We start from the raw sequence: 22,849 nt of genomic DNA, 5'->3' as shown, positions 1-22,849 counted from the left end.
ACTTTAAACCCAACTAAAAGCCTGCAAAAAAGGTGTTTTTTAGTTTTAAAAGCAGACACTCTAGCAGACCACAGGTCACGTGTATTAAAAGTGTGATATTTTTTATGTATATTAACCATGAACTCAGTATATATCATTAGTGCTACTAAAGCTACAATGAAATACAATTAAGTGTACTTGACTGTACTATTTTGAGACACCATTAAGATGAACTTAAATATAGTCAAGTTCATCTTTTTATACTATGTTGTAATTTATCAAAACATATTTTTTTTCTACTTAACATTGTATTTTGATCTACTTTTCAGATAACTCCCAATATTCGTTTAAATTAGAATTAATTTAAAATGTGTGGACAATACATTGCAAATATAATGTATTTGAATGTGGAATGACTTTCAAGTGATCTTATAATATAATTACACTATACTTGGAATTGAAACCAAGTACATTTTTAAAAAGTATAACAAGACTATGAAAATATGTACTTAAATATATTTAAATGAATCTTAGTGGTGTCTCAAAATTGTACATTCAAATAAACTAAATTGTATTTTAGTATATATATCATAAGCATATTATGCACAGTGCTAGTACATCAAAAAAAAAAAAAGAAAAAGAAAAAAAATCACACTTTTATTCTAACTTTCCTGTACTAATTAAATTCATTGTTCTTTATTGTACTTTTTAAACCTGCTAAGGAAAAAGTAGTATATTTTTGTGTATTAGGAATATGTAAGAATACAAAAATGACTAATTCTGCAATTCTAAATGGTATTTCAGTGTATTTACAAGAAGTTTATTATATTGTGAGTGTATTTTAAATTTTACATAGTATACTTTTAAAATTATACTCAATTGCAGGTACTTATATTGGTAAAATTTAATATACTTAGTATATTTATTTTTCATCATCGTGGGTTAAGTCTATACTTCAGTGTACTTTTTTTTTTTTTTTTTTACCTGTGATAATATTTTTCATCAATATAACACAATTATCTCTTTGCCAGTGATTGACAGATATATCTCCAATCTACATCCATCGACTGCTTGAATAAAGTGCTGCACCAGCATGTGCAAAGCAAATTAAAGGTAATGCAATCATCTTCCGCTAGAACTGCTGGATTCGACTGAGGGCCACTTGCTGCCCCCTGGTGCCCATCGTGTGTACTTATCCATCGTCTCTGTTGTCATGAAGTACAACCAACACTGTATTGTTTGAGTAAAGGTCATGTTTATTCTTTCCAGGGAGAAATTCCTTTGCTTGAATGTGTTACAAAATTCATGGAAAGAAAAAGAAAGATGGATACATTCACATATTCAACAACGACAAGTGCTGAAGTGGTCTTAAACTCTCCAGATGTTCACATAGTAATAAATACAGTTTGTAATGTATTGGTTGGATATCACAGACAAATAGACAAACACACATTTACTGCTGAAGTGACAATAAGTATGTGTGTGTGTATTTGTGCACGTGAAGTCCATGACAGGATGTCCTTCGTGGGCCTTCGTCTCTCCCGTCTTAACTGTTTCCTCCCTGGAGCGTGTGGGTGTGCAGAGTGGACGTCTAGTTGTGTCGAGGGCGTGTTCACTTCTTCTTCTCTGGCTTGTCGTTGTACTCCAGGAAGAAGTCGTTACAGGCCACGGTAAGAGCTCCGACCAGGATGATGAACTCGGTGAAATCTACCTCGCCGTCATTGTTGGAATCCAGGTCTCCCATCACCTTATCCACTGCCTCCTTATCCTGGGCATTCTGCATGTGTGAGGACATAAAACAGAGATGTAGGTTGGATCTAATGCATGAAACTTGTGTGTGCATCTTGAATGTATCTTCTTTCTTACCCCCAGGTAGTTGCCAAGCTCTGTGGTAAGCATCTCTTTGAGCTCAGCCCTGCTCAGTGTATATTTGTCCCCCTCGTTTCCAGAGTACTTGTGGAAGGTCTGGATCATGAGCTGCATGGCGTTCTCCAGGGTGGAGGCGTTCTCTGAGTTGGGCAAAGACATTCTGGACAAGAGGATGGATGGGAGGAAGGAGAAAACAAGAGCAGTCCATGTCAGTACCTCTGCAAAAATCTTCTCTCTGGGGCATGGACAACAATTCTGCTGCAAATCAATACAAGTTAAAGATAAAGACTCTTGGTTGGTCTCTCTTGCACACAGACAGATGCATAGACAAACACTAATAGAAAACTAAATCACTGGCTACAATACTATCACTGATATAGCTATAAGCTGATCTATCTAGCAACAGGAGAAGTATTTTGCAGAGTCGGAAACCCTGTGCAGTCGGCTCTGTTTCCTCATCAGGAGTGTTTCCTCCCCACCAGTGGACCTGATAAGATTTGGCTACAGATAAACTTATCCTCAATCTGTTTGTCGCTTTGGCCCCGGCGAGAGGACCTCTGGGAGTCAGGACGTGGTCAGCAGCCGGACATGTGAGCTCGCTGATAAGAGTGAAACTCTAAGCTGGTAAAACAGCCGAACCAGTGGTGGAGATGTAACCAGGACGCACAGATAAGCAACCTGATCTGGCTTTTACTTTAGGTCCTCCGGATGGCAGAAAACACCGGAGACAGGTGTAAGTCTTTGCCTTTCTTGAACCTACATCACCTCTAGACTGTGAGGACTTTTCCCAGCTGTCAGTCACAGCTTACATCAGTCTCTCACTGTGGACACAATGGTCCAAATTCTCATGCATCAGTGGCGTAAAAGGTTGTCAGGAGGAGATTTTTGGCTGAGATCAATTAAGGTTCCTTAACTTTTAGGTGAATAAACAGAAAGATCATTCTTTTTTGGCAGTCCACCCACTGATAACTTAGTGAATTAGCTGCATACCTAAAAAAGCTACTTTTAAGAAGTAAAAATAGTCAGAAACAACCACCAAGAAATACAGAGACACATTTTTCAGTGTTGAAGTCTGTCCTCTGCATGATGTCTTACCTGAGTGTAGTACAAGTGCTGGCCTGCTGGTCAGTTGCAGAGAGAGAAGGCAATAGCGACTGATGAGGAGGATGAGGAGGACAACGTCTTAAATACACCCCTCACTCCACCCATCCCACTCATCCTGTCCTCCTCTGTCCCTCCTTCCACCTGTCGCTCTTCTCCTCCTTCTTCCCATCCTCCCCTCACCTCACCTCCTCCTCCTTCTCTGTTTACGCATCAGACACCTGCTGTCCGCTGAATGGACACACGGAGGTTCCACCTGCCCCCCCATCGCACTGTCTGTCAGAGATGACATATCGGTAAAACACCCTAATGGTACTGTAACTACAGCAAGACATTAAGTAAATTGAAGTACCCACAATATGACCACAAGCCACACCACAAATGCTCTTGTAAACTTTAAAAGTGCTTCTGTTATTCTCACATGTCAGTCTGCAAGAAAGTTGAGTAACTCAGGGGACATCAAGTGTAAATAGTGAGTCTGAGACACCTGGAAGTCTGCCACATTCATACTTTGATGAGCAGATGTGTAAAAAAAAGTAGCCAGAATTAATACTTGAGTAAAAGTTAAGATAAAAAATCTGATATCTTGTTTTCATTGTACTTAAGTATCAAAAGTAATTTTTTCTGATTAATGTACTGAGATATAAAGAGCACAAGTCAAATCAACACTTTTGGAGTTACAGGCATTGGTGAAAAATTAAGGTGCTAAATATATTAATTTTAGTATATTTGAATGTACTTGCAGTTGGAGTGATACTCAGGATACTTCGGATATGTTAATAATTAGAAACTTCAGATATGTTAATAATTAGTTAACTTGAAGTTTGCTGTTTTGGAACAAGTAATTTTGCACTAAGTATATTTTAGCTGCAATTAAATTGCAGTGCATTAAGCATACTTGAATGAGCTAAAGTAAAACAACTTCAAATACACTTACACTTGAGGTATATAGCTATGTATATACTAATATACATGCTTGATTAATGAAATTAAAGGTTATCTTGTTTGTGCTTCTTTTTTGAAGTACAATAAAGTACAGCTTTAAATAAACGTATATTGAAGGCACATTTTGTGAGAATACGTAAATACACTTCTGATTAAATAAAAAATAAAGTACATTTAATAATGCATAATAATAGTGTCTTACAAAGGACACTATTGCAACTTACAATTACATGCACATTATACAACTACAATGCAGTTGAAATTAATGACATCTATTTTGAAGCTCACTTTTTAAAAGTACACCTTAGACATACTTCAAATGAAGCGAAAAAATACAAGTATACTTGTAATAAATTTTGTATTCTTAAATGATATGTATTTGTATTACATTACCCTACATTCTCAAACTATGGTACTAGAACCACTCAGGTGGTTTTAACTGGACAAAAGCATTAAGAAAACCTGTAGTCTGAAATGAAGCTGTCAAACAAATGTAGTGGAGTGAAAAGTACAATATTTGCATCTAAGGTGTAGTGGAATAGAAGTACAAAGTAGCATTAAGCAGAACTACTTAAGTACAAGTACCACAAATTTGTACTTAAGTACAGTACTTCAGTAAATGTACTTGTTATATTCCACCCCTGTTAATGAGCTCAACACACCAGACCGACAACATTTCTCGAGCTCAATAAATTGTCTTGAGGTGACAGTGACATATCTTTTACTATGTAACAGTGTTGTGCAACTATTTTGTCCTGCATGTCAAAACACAGGATAGGCTGAGAGTTAAAATAAATACTACGCCAAGACAAAGATGAATCACTTGATAACGCTGCAAATGTGTCTGGTTTTAAGCAGCAAAGAGCGTTGGGGAATGTGTGAGGGTAGGATGTTTACTGGAGGAGAGGAGGGGGGGCCATGCCTGATACAGTATCCGAAGGATTAGTGTAGCACCGATGAATGGAGCCATCACACCTGGCAGCCATGCAGAGAAATCCCCAAACAAAGACTTTGCAAAACACACACAAAGACAGACATATTGTTCGCCTTTGTGTGTGCACACTTTCACAAACACATTCACACCTCCAGCTCCGAAACACACAACATGCATGCACAAAACAAAACTACACATGTAGAGGTAAACATACTTTAAATAGTTCTGGTTAGTATCTATCAGACTTAAAGCAGTATAATGAATACAATGAGAGCCAACGGGTGTGAAAAGGCCAAAAGTAAATGACAGAAACACATTTAATGATGTAAACTTGAATGAATAAATGAAACAACATCAACATGAATGCACAAACACCATCATTGTCATGAAATGTATTTTTGATCTGCCATCCTGGTAAGTGCATCTTCTGGCTTATGTGTCATTGCTGCGGCAAATTGTGTCAGTGAGTGTGGCAGCACAGTGTGTATGCACTCTTCTATGCACCATATGCGTGTATGTATAATGTTGCAGAGTGGAGGATGGTGCACAATAGGAAGCGTGTACTGTATGTCAGGGTCTGGTTGCAATAGTTGATGCATATAAAGGCTGCTGAGTCTCACTAGTCAGGGATGTCACTGCTATATTTAGCAAGTGTTGCTGGTAGCTATGGAAGGAGCAGGTATCATTGCAGCAGTGCCTGTGAGACAATGTCAAACTGGATCAAGGAAGACATTGTACAATATTTTGTTAGGTTTCCCTGCGGAATTTTTATGCAATTTAATGGAGAATGTCAGCAATTAGACCCTTAATAAAAATACAAATACAACTAAGAAAGATGAAAAAACCACACACAAATTAGTTTTATTATATAAAGCTATTATTTTGAAAATGCAGTCAGTGTCCTTTTTATAATTGGTATATAAAAAAGACAGTCCCAGCTCAGAGTCCTTTGATGTGTCCTTGACTGTGGAGATCAAATGCAACTAAAGAAAGATAAAACACTACACACAAAATAGTTTTAACTTTTAAACTTTTATATGGAAAATACACAAAGTGTCCCTTGTGTAACTGACCCTTTGCTAAGCCCCTCCTGCAAACAGCAACTGTCCAGACATAGATACTGCTGCATTTGCCAGTCTCACAGCTTACTCCCAGTGGGGGGTTTGAAGAGAAGGATGTCGGCTGGTGCTGAGTCAAAGTGGGCCAAAAATGATGCATCTCTCTGGCTTACTTAGGCCTGTGCACTTGCAGATGCAGAAAGCACATACCAGCGGTGTTAGCTTAACTCTTATCCTGGCTCTCCTCCTGATGGTGGTCTGACTGGTCTGGCTGGGTGACTGTCTCAAGGTTTGCTGCAATTAGTCTAGTCACTGCACTTCCATTTCCCACATTAATGAGCGTATTTCTGTCATTGATCATATACATGTATCATACTTCACCATCCAATCAGTTTTTGCTGAGATGTAAGTTATTTCATGTACACTGCTGTTAAGTAGCTCTACCTTAACATAACATGTTTTAAAATGTGTCAGATGGAAATATTAAAAAGTCAGCTATTGAAGGACATCTCAGCTGACTCAATGTGTGCAAGCATTAGCATTAGTTGACTTTAAAATCCATGGTCATCAGTGAGAAATGAGAAGCTGCTTGTGTTTACTTCTCTGTGGAATCAATGACCCTCGCACTGCAACAATTACTCCCAGTTTTGTTGTAAAATCTGCCACAGTTATTATATGTGAAGAAAGACAAACCACCAGTTAAGAACAACACAATTTATCTTTGTTATATAAAGCTTTTATTTTGAAAATACAGTAATCATCCTTTCTTTAATTTGTGTAAAAAAGACACTCCCAGCTTAGAGGGACTGAAAAAAAAAGGTTGATCTGGACAGACAGTAAGGTGTAGTTTGGAGCATTACACAACTGATCGATTAACTGTATGAAAACGATTATGGATTGTTGTATAAAATGTATACATGATGTTTGGAACGTGGAAATGAGAAAGGATGGTTGAAAGGCACAAACAAAAAGGCCAAACAGCCAAACACTGCAGCATCTACGAAGCCTCTTGATTGGACCCAGTCTGTCTGTCACTGAGGGCGTTGGCCAGGTAACCAAGCAGGGTGAAATACTCCTGGAAGCTGACCTTCCCATCCTTGTTATCATCCAGCCCATCCTGCATTTCCTTAACAGCAGATGCGCAGCTTGCATTCTGAGTAGGGATAGACAGAAACATAATGGAGAATATGGTTAGTGTCGATACTGGTAGCTCCTTATGAAAATATAATATGGAGAACAGCAAAACGTTAGTTACTTACCTCCATGATGTTGCCAAGATTATTTTGTACCAGTTTCTGGAAGCCTTTTTGGTCTAGGTTTTCCTTCCCCCTGCTAGAACTAACAAATGTGGTGACAAGCGTCTTAATGGCTCCCTCCATATCTAAAGGGAGACAGACAAGAACAAAAAGCCCAAAGATGAGTTGAATGTAGGAAGGAGGAGATATGGCCATATCTTAGACACTCACACATTATGCTGTTGGGTAAAATTCCCATGAATTTTATTATCATGAAAATATATTTACGTCGGGTCTTGGGTAGATAAAAGGCTTATTTCAGCTATTGACTGCATCATTGCAAAAGAGAGTACATTATAACCTTGGAATGATCTAACTGATCAAGATTAGGGACTCACAATTAACTTATATTATATTACTTATAATGTAGTAAATTATATCACAATATTTCATTTGAAAATATAGTGACATAAAATGCAGTGGGCTCAGTTAAAAAACACATTGTTCTGCAAATCAATAGAATAAAAGCAAAATAAAAGCCATAAATGTGCAGCACTGAAGATTAAACAAACAAGTTTGTTTTTGGTGTCAGATAGATCACATCTTGCAATTGTATTTGGATATCTTTGGATATGCCCCCTGAACATAAGCATGTGAGAAAGGTGAGACACACACAAAAGTGATGTCAGCATAGAAAAGGAGGAGCAGAGGAAACGGAGGGGGAGAGGAAGGGAGCGAGCCTGGAGGCTCTCCGAGGTAAACAGAGCGAGAGAGAGAGAAAGAGGGAGTGATGGAAGGTTGAAGAGCAGGGGAGTCTCTGAGGTAAACACAATGGGAGCTGTGATCTCTGACGGTGGACATCTGATCCCCAGAAGCCAGCAGGAGGCCACAGGTTCAGATTACTGCCTGCTGCCCGTCTGCTGCAGCACACTTCCCCTCACACAGTAGGAATACAGCGCACACTGTGCTCAAGTATGAGATGACAAACATCACACAGCACTGACGATGAGCTTGAAACATCTAATGCCGCTGTTATCGACAGAGTCTGAATCCTTGGCTGAACGGATTTGACACATTTTACTCACTGCTTCTTGCTAGTTGGACATGTCAAGCAGAACAATAGTTTACTCTCAATTCCTTTCCAAATGCCAATTCTACACACATTTTGAGTCTGCTATATGCACTGGAAAAGTGACAAAAAGTCCACTTATCTTTTAAATTTTTTGACATTAATTAGTAGGTTAAATACAAGTGTTAACGGTTATACTAATTAAGGTCCCGTTCCATTTAGTGTAGTTACGCAGCATGCATAATAGCAGTATCCTGACTCTGTTTGACCTGAATGGAGCAGAACCTTAATTAGTCTCACTGGTAACACCTGTGTTTACGCTTCTATTTCATGTCAAAATGGCTGCTGTGAAAAGGGTCTATTAGTAACACCTGTGTTTTTCCTACTACGATAAATAAAAATATCTGCTGTGAAACAGAAAACAGGTCAGTTGTCTTGCAGTACATTGCACAGATAAAACAAAAAAGCTCCTCACAGCTGCAAAAAAAAAAAAAAAAGAATATAAATTGTGGGTGGTGATGAGAGATCTAAAAACATCCCAAAACAATGTGCATTAAATCTTGTTGCTTTCTTCTTGTGAAGTTTATGAGACAGTGACATCATTCTAGAGACACAAGCTGTGTCCTAGTTCCAAACTGCATAATAATTCTCAGCAGATTTGCCTTCCTAGTGTGTTTGTAGTGTGTCTTTGTGTGTGTGGAAAAGTGACAAAATTAAATATAATCAAAATGATCAGTATTCATACTAAGAAACACTTTAGTTTTGAGTGTGCTCTTGAAAAACAATATTCTTCCACAATAAAATGCATAAAAGAGCTGTAAAAATTAAATAAATAAATAAGACTAATTGTGGATGGTGAGAAAATCAGACCCAGAAACACCACACAAAACAAACCAAGAACCCTAATAATCCTTCGTTCACCTGCGTATATAGTTTAGAGAATATTACAGATTCAAGATGAAACTGACATTAGGGCGGGACTAAGAGAAAAAGTCTCAATTATAAATCTGTCTGCTGCTTCAGCACCACGGACAGCACCATGGATTTATATGCAATTAGACTACTAATAATTCTGGGTCATGGTCGGGGCCATGGATTTTAACTTGCAAAAATATCAGTCAGATAAAAGATAAATAACATATTCAACTAAACAGCCTCTCTGTTTGCTACAAGTGGATGTAGAGGGAGCAGTGGCGGATAAACAAAGAGGATGCATTTTGGTTATTTTACTAACAGAAAGGACGGTATCTCCCCTCAAACTGCCAACCGTCTGCATGTTATTGGTACGGACTGTGGCATTAAGACACAGCTACTCGACTAGAGTGCATAAATATCATAGCGGTGGTTGTGTGAGGCCTTGCTGCAGGGTCTCCCTGCGTCTGTACTGGAAACTACCAGGAGGCAGCGCATGATGGGTAATGATGATGAACGCCTGTGGCAATGTTGTTGGAGTAAGTGTAGAAGCGGGTGGATCTCCCATCTGACACAGATGTCACACCTCAATGTTCACATTGTGCACCTACACTGACCTACGCACAAAGACCTACAGACAGACAGACAGAAAGATAGAAAGATACACATATCTGAAGAAGGACAACACCAATTAGGACTTCTGTTGCATTAACCTAATTACTGGGTGAGTGAGAGCAGGCACCCAAACCCTGGATTGTGTTTCATGTCTCCCTGCCATGCCAGCACACACACACACACACACACACGCACACACACACACACACACACACACACACACACACACACACACACACACACACACACACACACACACACACACACACAGAAGTGGACACACACAACTCTTTCCTACATACAAGTGAGCATCTGTCATCAGCATGCTGTTCATTACTATTTAATAGGTTGCTATAATTGTCCTGACACCTTCCTAACGCCCTCTAGAAGACGAGCAGCAGCACGGGAGCAGGAGGACGAGTGTCTGAGTGTGTTTGTAGCTGTACAGGCCATATATCAAAACGCCTGACAGGCCACCATCCATTAGCGTCTCTTCTCAGTGTAATGAGATGAACATGAAACCAAGGAGGGTTCGGTCAGAACTGGAGACATCAGGGCCACGGAATTACAAATGGGTAGAAAGGAACATGCAGTGGAGTTTGTGTGATAGGAACAAGAGGTGGCCTGCTGGGAGTTTGTGTGCTGAGTCGTCTACACATCTCTCAGCACACAAGCTCCATTCAGATTCTGAGCGTGTTGATTATAATGACTCATGGGTAATGAATGCCTGTGTGAGGGCCAGTGCATTGTTTCATTTGTCTTTCTGGTCCCGTTTGTGGCATTTTACTAGAATTTTGCACCACACGCATTCTAGTTCTGTGATTCAGAATCAGTCACTGCTTTTAAAGGACCGGCGTGTAGGATTTGGTGTCATCTAGCGGTGAGCCATAGAATTATAGAAACTATGGTGTCTGTGAAATTCAAAAGCTTGTGTTCAGAGCCAGTGTTTGGTTTGCCAATTCTGGGCTACTGTAGAAACATGGTGGTGCAACATGGCAGCCTCTGTGGAAGAGGACCCTCGCCCTCTGTAGATATAAACAGTTCATTTTAAGGTAACGAAAATGCAACAATTCTTATTTTCAGATGATTATACAATGCTGAAATTATACTTATGTAGAGCTGCAACTAACTGTTTTCATTGTTAATTAATCTGTCAGTTATTTTCTTGATTAGTCGATAAGTTGTTTGATCTATAAATTGTCAGAAAATGGTGAAAAATGTTGAATAGTGTTTCCCAAATCCCAAGACGACATCCTCTAACATCACATTTAAGAAGCTGAAATCAGAAAATTTAAACATTTTTCTAAAAAGAAAAAAAAGATTATTGATTATCAAAATAGTTGGCTGTTAATTTAATAGTTGACAACTAATCCATTAATCATTGCAACACTATACCTATAAATACTATATTCCATTTCTGCCACATTCTGTCAATAAATCACTCTAAATCATGTATAAGTTACTTCTTAAAACCCATTTTTATAGACTTGTGGATGATGTTGTCTTTTTATTGCTTTTATTTATTGCTTTGCATTTATTTATTTATTTATTTATTTAAAGTAACAAGTTTTTATTGATGTATTCTTCTCACCTCTTTTACCATTCTGTCTTCACAGAGCTACATTTTTAGGTCTTTGCTTTTTTTAATCTTTATTTTTTCTTTCTGTTGTTATATTGCTTCCTGGGTATCCTGCTCTTGCTGTCCATCATAAGACTGTAAACGCTGTTTTTTAATGGTGCTGTATAATAAAGTATATAAATAAAATTGTAATATTTGTTATTATTATTAGTGTTATTACTATGACTTTTTGTCTCGAGACATTTTTAAATAAAAATCTAACAACAATAAATGTCTACATGGGACCCCTCATCTCTAGTTACATATGTTTACGGATTATAACCAAAGTTAAACAAGGATCTGATATTTTTCCCCTTGTTGGATATTTTTAGAGACCTAAAGTTGTAAAACTATCTAGTAATTCTCAGGTGGCATGGATTAAAGTTGACACCTGAAAATCTTTTCTCTGCTTACTTATCCTGTTTCTTAAATTTCCTCAGACATATCTTATCACCTCCTCAGAGCTCCTAAGTCACAGATTGGAAAGTACTGCTGGTTTTGAATTTGGTTTATAAATGTTTCATGCTAGTATGTAATGGTATACAGTTATGTAATGTCAAATCAAAGAATCTGACATCTCTGGCATAATTTAAGACCACTATTTTACTTTATTATCATTTTTTAAAAAAGAAGACATTTTTAATGAGCAACCTATTTACATACAAAATATTGGCTACCATCCTCCTTCTCAAGATTTCATTATCTCAGTTTTCCCATTTATGAATTTGGAATTGGAAAAAACTGCATTCCCCTATTATGCTTCTCACATGTGGAATAAGCTTTAGGATTCTCTTAAGCTGGTCATTTTTTTAACCTTCGAACAGTTTCAGCATTTGCTTTACATAATGAAGTGGTTCACAAACTGGGGGGTGACCCCTCTGGGGGGCCGTAGAGCCACTGCAGGGGGGACATGGATGACCAGGGGAGAAATACAGAGTGAAACAAAATTGAAAGAATATAATTTAGAAATTACAAACAATAAACAAACATGAGTTTGCTGATAACTCCTTTTTAATCAGTTGCTTACGCAATTTTTTTGGCTTCTGAAGGAGGGGATATCATAAAAAGTTTGTGAACCACTCAGCTAATGAATGCTCCTGTTTGTCTTACCTTGTTTGCTTTGTCTCTGCGTAATGTACTTTTTGCTTTACTTTTTGAAGTCATTTTTGTTATGTTTGTGTTGTACTATAAGGAGGCCTATTTATAAGTATTTATAAGAATGATCCATCTATTTTAGCATACTGTTCTTGTTTGTTTTAATCATGTTTTTATATTGTATTTGATACTGTATATCATGTCATTAGTGTCTCTTAACTGTAAACTGAAGGTATGCAGATAAGCTCTCAGCTCACATGTATGCATCATGCATAGTACCTCCTAATGAATCAAATGAAACGTGCTATTGTACAGACCTAGGTCAGAGTTTTTGATCATAGTCAGTGTTGCAACCAGCTTTAAGTCTTGACAAGTACAAACCGGTCTGCAGGTAAGTCAGGTAGGTCGACCCAACCCATCCAATCCAAACATTTCACCACCAACATGTTTTATTTTTTATGTGTGGGAGTTTAAGGTTTTTAGCAGACTGACCACAGACCACACAGGGTCGGTATCCTGCACTGGTACCTGATAGTTCATGAGCATTGATTAACCCCAGCGACCAATCAGCTCCACCCTGCTGCTGTTGTTTGCCTTAGGTGTGACTGACTCACTTCCTCCATGAGCATGTTACCTGTCATCGCCCAGGTCGCTATTTCTCCTGCGCGTCATTAACTACACCAGGACGAGGCCATTCGAGTCTTATCATAACTTTAATAATTCAGACTGATAATAGTCTGACAATGATCGCTGTATGACTGTCTAACGGGGCGAAAACAGGCTCCGCGGGCGCATGCCAAAACCAGCCAGCGCCGTGCGTAACGGAGATGTCAGGGGCTTGCCCGTGTCCCACATTTACATTTAGCCCGAACTAATCCTGACAATTTGTAGAGCGAGCAGAGGCAGGACTGACACGCAGCAAATAAATAAGTAAACGTGACTGGAGACTCCTGTTTCTCTGGAAGTGTAAAGGGATTGGGGTTCGATTACCAAGAGGGAGAACCTGATCCCTGCGGCCACCAAGCAGGGGGAACGACAATAGAGACGCTCGCTAATTATGCAAAATTCATGACACGGTGGAGGAAACAAGCTAAACTGATCATTTTGCCAAGAAAACAGCGCGACAAACAAATGAACAATAATGTGCAGTCACAAAATTCATGATCGGGAGTAAAGCAGACTCACCGTTGCAGGACAGAAAAACAAAAAGCGAGAAACTGTTTCACTAGAAGCGTCTCTCCTCTCTCTCACAGATCCTCCTCTCCAGTCTTGAGTAAGATTAAGCAGCAACACATATCTTTTCCGTGATTTAACTTCTCACTCCAGCCAACTTTTTTTTTTCATTGTCATAGGGCGTGTGCCTGGGAGAGGAGGAATGTGGAAAGAGGCGCAGCTTAGGCAACACGGCAGCTTTTTCAGCAACATTTTCAAACAAACATCCCCGTTGTTCAAGAAAACAAAGTTTATAAGTCTTTATAATGTGGTTCAGTAAATATATTTGGGATTTTTTCTGTTTGTTTGTGTTTTATGCTTGCACATTCATCCCTGCATTTTCCTTTCCTGGCTGGCACACTCACTCAACATGTAGCAACCAAAGCTTTCCCAGCAGACAGATGTATTCAAGCCACACCCTGAAACGTTACTCATTTGTGCAAAGAATGGAAAGATAGTGTTCACAAGAAAGGAAACTTATTGTTGAGTGTTACCAAACTATCAAATGAAAGAATGAGCAGCAAGAAACACACACACATTTTAACATTTTTCTTTATATTTGTTTCCAGCTTTAAACATCAAAGCTTTCTCTGCTGACAACCACACCTCTGTTTGTGTTCTGGATGAATGGAAACAGAGGAGGAGAAAATTACACGTATTATTTACTCAAGTAGAAATACAGATACTTGTGTGAAAAAGAGTAAAAGGAGAATTCTAATTTAACTTCTTTACTCAAGTTTAAGTGAAAAAGTACAGGCTCTGAAAGGTATTCAGTGTATAAAAGTACAAAGAAGCCCTTTGAAGGACATTTAGACTGTATGTGTGCAAATCTAACTGAACCTCATCTTTTCTCCTTTGTTGAATATCCCTCTATTGTATTTTAATTTTCATCATTATGTTGTTTTTGTTGTAGTCTTGTTACATTTTTTACATGTTTTTTTTTTATCTTGTTATATCTGTCTGTCTTGTTACATAATTATTTATCTTCTTACATCTTTGACATTGTTTTTGCATCTTTTACTTCATCTTTGTCCTGTTAGATCTATCATGTGTAATATGCACTGATGGATACACCAAGAAATTGTCTTTTTTTGTGTTATTGCCCCGTCCATTTTGGATGAAATTAGTCTTGATGGTAGGATAGCAGCAGACAATGATGCAAAATGAAAATAATCAATAAGGCCCTTAAATGCATTTAAACTAAAGTAACAAGCCTGTTTTGAAAATCCAAGGAGGAGAAACTACAGGATTTTCTAAATGTCGAGTAAAAATAGAAAATTGTCAGAAAAAGGAATCCTCAAGTAGAGAACAGACACCTGTAAAGTCCACTTAAGTACACCATTAAAGTATTTGTACTTCTTTAATTCCCACCTCTCGACAGAAATGATAAACAACATAAGGTGTGTTTTCCAAGAACTAGACAAGCCAAGAATCCATAGCTCAACACACATTCTCAGTTGATGCGTTCCCATTCTGCAACTCCCTTGTAGACCTGTAAGCACAAGCAGCTGTGAGTATTTCTGTGTGTTTGTGTGTGTGTGTGTGTGTGTGCTGGGAAACAGCTAGGACTGGTTCTAATATTGCTGAAGCTGTTCAATAGTACTCTGTGACGGAGTCTGTGCCAATTTGGCAGCTGCATGGTGAGAGGACGGGGTGAGAAGAAATGCAGACTGCTGATAAAAACAGCATTTCACAGTTGAGTCAGACTTTAGGGTGTTTTCCATTTGGCCAATGTCCCATTTTCTCTAACTATATGGCAGACAGTCAAGCCAGTAACACACATGGAAGTGTAACAGAGTATCTGAGGACACTCTTATTGGCTGAATCTCCCATGTTTGCTTGCAAGATGCCCAATCAGCTGCCCAAACTCCAGGAAGTTGAGCTCTCTGTCGTTGTTCTTGTCCAATGAGCCCCATGTCCATGGGGTCACTGGCATTGTGCAGGAAAACAGGAAGACATCAAATACTAAAAAACAACAGAGAGAGTCAGTGTGGAGCAACTGGGATGTTATTGGTTGTGTGTGTGGGGAGATGAGACAGAGGCAAGCTGACACCACTGGCACATATACCAGTTCAATAATTCATGCAACATCAGCAGAGGTGGTTTGGCACAAGGGTCTGTGGCTCTGTCACCATCTAGTGGCCAAAGTGATTATTTCAACTGTTCATGCAGGCAGAAACACATGGAATTTTCCACACTTGGAAAAGGCTGCCCTGTATTTTTTGTTGGGCCTCAGGAACTACTACTTTCTTTCTTCCATTGTGCTCTAGTTAAACATGCAGAGTGCAGACAGCTCAACCACTAACAGACAAAACTGGAGTGAAACTCTGAAGTCTCTGAAGGGAGGCAACTGTGTGTGTGTGTGTGTGTGTGTGTGTGTGTGTGTGTGTGTGTGTGTGTGTGTGTGTGTGTGTGTGTGTGTGACAAACTTATTGTTTCAGTGGAACACTGAAACAGTAAGTATTGAGTTATATCCTGTCCCAACATGAGATTTAAGATCCCAGAGTGGAAAGAGTCAGATATTCTAAAACAATCTTTCTGCAGCATGTACTGTTATTTGACTCAGAAGTACAGCAAGACCACATGCAATGAAAACTGCCCACGTAGAAGAACAGAAGTAGCCTTTTGAAGAGAAGTATGACTAACAGTTAATTACATGGTCAGAGCAGAGAGGGCCAATGTGGCATCCAGATGATACCAATTTCAATATGAATCCACCCTTATGAGAAAGCTTTATTGCCTGGCAAACAAAGAGGTTCGGAGCAAAATTAGAATGTCTTCCTGCTTGTCCTGTATCAGTTTAACCACAGGTGTCTTTTTAACAGGTAGCTAAGTGCACCCAGAGGAAAATTTTGTTTTTCATAATCATCTTTTCTTTGTCTAATGAGAGATAAATGAGATTCTTATTTTGAATTTACTGAAGTCTTATCTGTTTCTTCTAATATCCATCTTAGGAGAAAAAATGAGCAAAACAAAAGAACAGCAGGAGATCTTATACTGAGCTCACAGGTATCTCAGAGGTTTCTCCTTGACTGTATGGAGCAACAAGACTTTAATTTGATCACTGAGACAAATTTAAGATCTCATTTAAGACAATTCAGTTTTCTTTTAGATCTCACTGTTATCTCAGGAGCTGATTATCTAAGACAAATATAATATCAGTTCACTGAGACAAAAAAGAACATTTCAAGAGCTTCAGTTGGACTCAAATTAGTCTCGCGTTGAGACAAGACATATGAGATTTCTCAGGAGCAAAACTTCAGAAGTACGAGCAAATGGTCAAACAAGATCTTATTTTGAACTTTTCTGTTCTTCTGGGCAGTCCTTCGCCACAAATGTACAGTTAAGTTTGGTGATATTCAATGTTTTTGTTTTTGTCAACTAACACCACGAGAGCACAAAACAACAACAAAACAACAAGGCACTGTCCGTTTCTAAAGTACTTTTCTAAGTCCCCAGCCTGTCTGTGGCTGTCAGCCACAAACTCATTTGTTCCTACTTCAGATGAGAGATTCAGCCACAAATAAATGCTTGTACTCTTAAAAAGCTAAGTGATTTTCTAAAACAGCTCGGCACTGTAGCTCTCAGGAAATGTCACTCAAAAAGGAGTAAACAGTGTATTTGTTGGGGACTATTTCCAGCTGTGGATTAATACACATTTTGTGCACTCCTGAGTATTTATGGCAGCAAGACGATGTGTGAGTGATCAACTCAAAAAATAAACACCAGGGCCCATGTTCATACTAATGAAGGAACATGTCACCCTGTGCAGTGATGTGGCTCACTGATGTGCTTTTAATTGACAACAACGGAGCTCTATGGCACAGAGGAATAAGACACATCAGGCTTTAGATACCTAAGAAACACTTCAATCAATTCATTGTTGGTTTTGTTCTTTTCATGGGATTTGTTGACAAGAGGAAAAACATGGACTATCACTCATATTATCCTTTAAAGGTGCAGGTAACATATTTGATATGATCTGAGTCTCATTCCCAGGTCGTCAAATTACAACTTTGGATTGGTGGCTCGAAGATGGTTGATAATTGAGTCTCAGGCTGTCAAATACTCAACATTTTGGGAACAAGTCTCAACAATCAACTATCTTACCAACCTGTGATGGGCCTAAATCTCCCATCACAGTCTAGATTGTTTTTTTGAAGGTTATTACAGCATGAAAGTTTTGCCTAAAAATAAATTTCCCACCCAGCTTTAACTTAAATAATTACCAGTTTTAGAATATACTCAAAAGAGCACAGCTACACTGTACGCTGTACTTTAAAATTTTCCATCTCTGCAGCATAAACCCACATATTTACGGTACATTCCAAACCAAATCAAGACAAACAAGTTGTATTTAGGGTAAATCAGGGGTTTTGTGAGTCTGAGACTGTGGGCCTCATCACAGACAAAGCTTGGAAGATTGTCTGTTTGATGTAACTTCAGACACCAAATACACAAAAAGGCCTGTCCTAAGGCATGAATTAGTTTCTGACTTTATGACAAACAGTAAAATTCCCCAGTACTGCATCTCTTTAACCAAATCACACACATTTTACACTATTCTCAGTGATGTTCTCTTGATAACTAATGTAATATTTTTTCACCTCCATTTACTGAGCCTCCCTTGAAACTGTTTAGAGCTCCCAGTGGGGAGGCCTCCAGGCTTAATGTTTCAATGGATGTTATAGATAGTGGAGTGAAAACTGTCCAAACACTATTTCATATTAAGTAAGTAAACATAAATACAACTACACAACACTAGTGCATTATTAGATCCTTACCTTAACAAATTTAGGGAGCTCTGATGTGACCAGTCCGTGAAACTCATCTCTGCTCAGTGTGCCAGAGGAACCATCACTGTCAGCGTACACCTTGAACTGGGGCACCAACACACCAATAGCAGACTCTATAACAAGCCGAGAGACGCACTGGGAGGATCATCGGGCAGTGTTTCAGGAAAAGATAAGAATAGAAATGTTGTAGGTCATAATACCAATGAATTTCCAAAATACATTAATTAGTATTGAGAATAATTTCAAGTTAGGATAGATAGAAGAGAAACAACAGCACTTTTAACTAGATCTGGTTTGATCTGGCAACACAAATCATAAAGACTCACCAACTCAGGTATGTGTGGGTAAACTGTGACGACAGTCTTTCTGGTCTTTATCGAGCCGTCCTCTCCTGGTCAAGAAGATAAATATTTCACTAATTTCTCTCTCTATATTCACAGCTTGTGTTTTCTGCACACTAATCAGTGCAACCAGTAAAAATGTAAACCACGTTCCCCAAACACCACTAACCTTTTTCCATGACGTGACAGCATTCTCTGATGCTAATTCAGTGTGTAACTAGTCTCTGGAAAGAGTTAAGGATTATGGGATGAATCACCTCATTCAGGAAACCCCCAGACTAACTCAGACAAACAATCGAAGTTAGGATGGGTTAAACATATTATAATGTGTGTGCACAAATTGTTGAATGTTTTGCTCAGTTCTTGCCAATGCATGGACAACAGTCTCACATTTTTCCTTTGCTGTGTATGAGTGTGAAACTGTGGGAGAACTGCTGCAGAGAGCAAAAAGAAAGCAGTGAATCAGGTATAATTATACAGTCTGAGTTGCAGAAACTTTTGAGAACGAGGCACTTGGGTTTCACCTCAGAGAAGTCATATTATTTAAACCAAAGCTCTGACAGGATGTGCACAATTGGCATATTAGGGAGGCAGTTAGCGCTAACAAGCACAATGGCTTTATCATCCAAACATCCCCACGCCTCGTTTTCCTGTCTCAGGTGCATGACACACACACACACACGCAAACACACACATCTGTATCCCCATACACCTGAAACAGCAGTCTACACTTCTTCTCCTTCCATTCCCTCGGCCATCATTGAGGAAAGAGAGTGCAGCTACTAACACATAATGAATGGCGTACAGAGAGGTACAGTGGTATAAAAGCATCAGTGTTTTCCATGGGGCGATGCTGCTACTTGTCTCCCGATTAATGTCTTGTGATTGATGCTGAGTTGTAGGTGTATTTGTGTCTAAGGATTTGTTGGTCTACATTTCAAAACATTATTCATACTTCTTGAATGCCTTGATTGCCCTCTGTATCAATTCAAGTCAATGCATTTTATGCTTTAACTATTAACTCTCATCCTACCGACATATTTAACATACAAGGACTAACTGGAATCCCAGAGAAGAAACAACTGTAAAACAACAACTACCGCTGCAAAATGTTAACTTATTTCTTTCTAATAACATAATTGGTTAAGTGACTAAAAAAAACATTGTTTTACAAAAGTTACAGTTAATTTGCATATTGCGTAAAACTGAAAAAAGAGACTCACATGAGGAAATCTGTGTCTGCTGCATCTGTCTGTGGAATAATTGAAAAAAACACCTGTGAGATATGACAAAAATGATACCTCTGGGGTCTGCAGCTAACCCAGTTGCTAGGATTATGGTTAAAATACATGTATATCATATACCAAGCCTTTCAACAACTAATAAAAGTTATTTTTTTAACAAACAGAAGCTACAGTTTTTTGCTAAAGCAGAGAAATGTGCCAAAACAGCATTATAATGACGTACTGTAGGGCTGCAGAGATGCCCTGACCCACAGATCATTGCTTTCCAGATGTAAGAAAACATGTTTGCTTGGTACAGACAACAAATGTCATGTCATGATTAATCGAGAGGCACTCTAGAGAGAGACCAATGTGTCCGGAGCTCCATACTCTTTGAGTTAGGTTTAGGTTCGCTTTTTAAAGTTTTATTACTTAACATGCTATTTAAAAACTTTAACAGAGCTTCCCAGCAAAAGTTTTTCATGATTGGTCTCGTATAACCGGTGTGACAATAAACATCTAGAATCTTGAATCTTAATAGTTCTTTGCAGTGAAAATAAAAATTGTGGTGCAAAAACAATCATTCTCACTAATCTTGCATCACAACACAATTGTAGTATCTGTCAAAATAACCACAAAAATAAATTTTTCTTTTACCCTATTGTGCAGCCCTTGTAAGAGGTTTAATGCAAAAGTGTGGTAAAAAATGTAGGTCTGCATACGCTTACATAGCTGTGCTGCTTTACAGCGTCTCCTTTCACAAACTTAATTAGGTATTTATACATTACAGAGAAGCGTGCATTATGGAATGCATGACATATTGCTTTTCCACAGAAACAGCAGTGCAGATTATGTGCATGTTTCCGTTTGTTTGAGTGTGTGCCTTTAGTACTGAAGCTTCAGTATCAGTTTCACAACATTATGAGGAAGAATGGGAGGTGGAACGCCACCTTGTTTTGTTATGAATGGTCAAGAATGAATGTTATATGCAGAGATCCACTATGTAGTATTAATATGAAAAGATTCAATATTTAACCAGGCAGTTTCTGGTCATACACAAGCACAATGATTGACAAACAAAACAGACTTGGTGACTAAATAATGTGAAGTCATTAAGAAATCCACCCAACTGTGAAATGACCATGTTTAAAATAATTATTTGCCCGTAGCCGATGTTGTTATTTTGTTATTTGCTCCCCTTTTTGAGTTAGAGTCATGTCCAGCCAGTGGCCAGCAGCTGCATGAACTAGCTACTGTTGTCTGAGTCCAACCGCAAATAACCAGCACAAGACTGAACCACAATAAAACGTATACAACAAACAGATAAAACACTGGCCAATGCCGCGGATGAACGTCATCTGATTTGCAGACAGGCTGATAGAACTCAACAAGGCCAATATCTGCAATTTTCAGCCAATATATCGAACACTGCTGGAAGTTATCAGTCAATCTCACCCTCTCCATTTTCTTTTTTCTCCTCCTCTGCTGCCATCTGCTCAGTTGTTGTTCCACTCATCCAGACATGGGGAATATAAAGGGAAGGGACAACAGGAAAAATATCCCTTAGGATAGAAAGAAGATGACGTTAACATCAGTCTGACAAAATCTTCTGTGATGGCTCACACAAGAATACATCACTCATTTTATATTGTGTCAGCAGAGGACAAAGTTTATTTTATAGATTTCATTGACTTTCAACAGAAATTGGTGGGATAACTGTTCAACTATAATCAGATTAATGTTCAATAAAACCAAAGACTTCACCTTCTTTCTAAGTTTGCAGAATCTTAAAGACTTGTAGATCCAACAGGGTCAAATTCAGATAAAGCACAAAGACATGAAATTAATGCATCTAAATACAGGTTTACAGTCTTTGAAAATAACACAAATCTATGAACAGAAGGGAGTCAAAAGAAGACAGAACCAAGTTATTTCATCCCAGGGATGCAGCAAATTTATTATTCTGCTCTTATGACAGTAACAGGGGAAAATATGAACATCCCAATCGTACAAAGTTCTCTCCGTTGCCACACAGTATGACACCCTTTGAGACACTATCTCTATGTGGCAGTAGGCCCTCGAATCAGCAACATCTCATAAGTTAGCAACGTATAAACAAATAAGAAAGAAACCATGCTTTTTTGGGAAACTATATTATGTGACCAACTTAATCAATAAAAACAAATGCTACATTCATGATAAAATGATAATTAAGGACATTTTAGTGCAGAAAATGAGTTTCGTACCTGAAATGAAACAAACATGCTCAACATGTTGATATCTTATTTGCCAAGTGTGCCAACCAATTGTTTATTTATTTATATTATGCCATTCTCTATAAAATAAGTTAATTATGTATTTCTGCATTTCAGCATAGTTCTTAAACACAATTAATTGCAATATGTACAAACATTCAAAACAAAATCAATGCAGACTCTAACTTCACATAAAATATTCACTAATATTTTTTTTTTTCCCAGCAGATCACATTCACTCCAACCTTTATAAAAATGTCTGTTAATGAGCTAAAGATAATGTGAAATTAAAGGGATAGTTCAGATTATTTGAGGTGGAGCTGTATAAGGTACTTGCTGATAGTTAGTGGATTACCTACAGTAACTTGTGAGAATATTCTAAATATAGCATCCACTTAAGCTTTTTTTTCTTTTTTCTTTTTTTTGTTAGGTGGACTTTTTTTTTTTGAAGTGGCTAAAACACTTTTTGCTGCTGACCCTGCCCACAGCAGTTTATTGCTTAACTTCTGTACTGGTGCCCCCATTCTGCTTCTCCTAACTGGGGACATGCTGACTGGCATCTACTGTAGGTGATACACTGCCTATCAATAAG

The 22,849-nt window shown here is 38.3% G+C and overlaps 2 protein-coding genes and 1 pseudogene across 2 annotated transcripts; all 3 read right to left on the bottom strand.

Annotated features, from left to right (window-relative positions):
• Window positions 1-1,214: 1,214 nt before the first annotated feature.
• On the bottom strand, window positions 1,215-3,069 carry s100t (S100 calcium binding protein T). The gene is made up of 3 exons (XM_084726799.1): window positions 2,944-3,069; window positions 1,846-2,008; window positions 1,215-1,756 (listed from the first exon to the last, which is right to left on the bottom strand). Exons 2-3 carry the CDS (start codon window positions 2,005-2,007, stop codon window positions 1,592-1,594), a joined length of 327 nt encoding a protein of 108 aa, XP_084582925.1. The 5' UTR covers window position 2,008; window positions 2,944-3,069; the 3' UTR covers window positions 1,215-1,591.
• Window positions 3,070-6,611: 3,542 nt separating this feature from the next.
• LOC146321567 (protein S100-A16) lies at window positions 6,612-13,776 on the bottom strand. Its single transcript, XM_084726800.1, has 3 exons — window positions 13,616-13,776; window positions 7,146-7,267; window positions 6,612-7,039 (listed from the first exon to the last, which is right to left on the bottom strand). Exons 2-3 carry the CDS (start codon window positions 7,263-7,265, stop codon window positions 6,884-6,886), a joined length of 276 nt encoding a protein of 91 aa, XP_084582926.1. The 5' UTR covers window positions 7,266-7,267; window positions 13,616-13,776; the 3' UTR covers window positions 6,612-6,883.
• A 1,679-nt stretch (window positions 13,777-15,455) lies between these two features.
• Window positions 15,456-21,494, bottom strand: LOC146321566 (protein S100-A11-like; annotated as a pseudogene).
• Window positions 21,495-22,849: the final 1,355 nt, after the last annotated feature.

This window comes from Lutjanus erythropterus, chromosome 9, assembly GCF_056507025.1.
Source record: "Lutjanus erythropterus isolate fLutEry1 chromosome 9, fLutEry1.hap2, whole genome shotgun sequence".
Lineage (NCBI taxonomy): Eukaryota > Metazoa > Chordata > Actinopteri > Lutjaniformes > Lutjanidae > Lutjanus > Lutjanus erythropterus.
Note: the sequence above shows the minus strand (reverse complement) of the source record. Positions and strands in the feature narration are given on the sequence as shown.

What these genes read in the sequence shown, in the direction of transcription:
- s100t (XM_084726799.1), bottom strand. Translation starts at nt 2,007, where the DNA reads ATGTCTTTGCCCAACTCAGAGAACGCCTCCACCCTGGAGAACGCCATG. An exon ending in AGCTTGGCAACTACCTGGGG is followed by an intron (nt 1,757 to 1,845) that starts GTAAGAAAGAAG and finishes TCACACATGCAG; the next exon opens with AATGCCCAGGATAAGGAGGC.
- LOC146321567 (XM_084726800.1), bottom strand. Translation starts at nt 7,265, where the DNA reads ATGGAGGGAGCCATTAAGACGCTTGTCACCACATTTGTTAGTTCTAGC. An exon ending in ATCTTGGCAACATCATGGAG is followed by an intron (nt 7,040 to 7,145) that starts GTAAGTAACTAA and finishes ATCCCTACTCAG; the next exon opens with AATGCAAGCTGCGCATCTGC.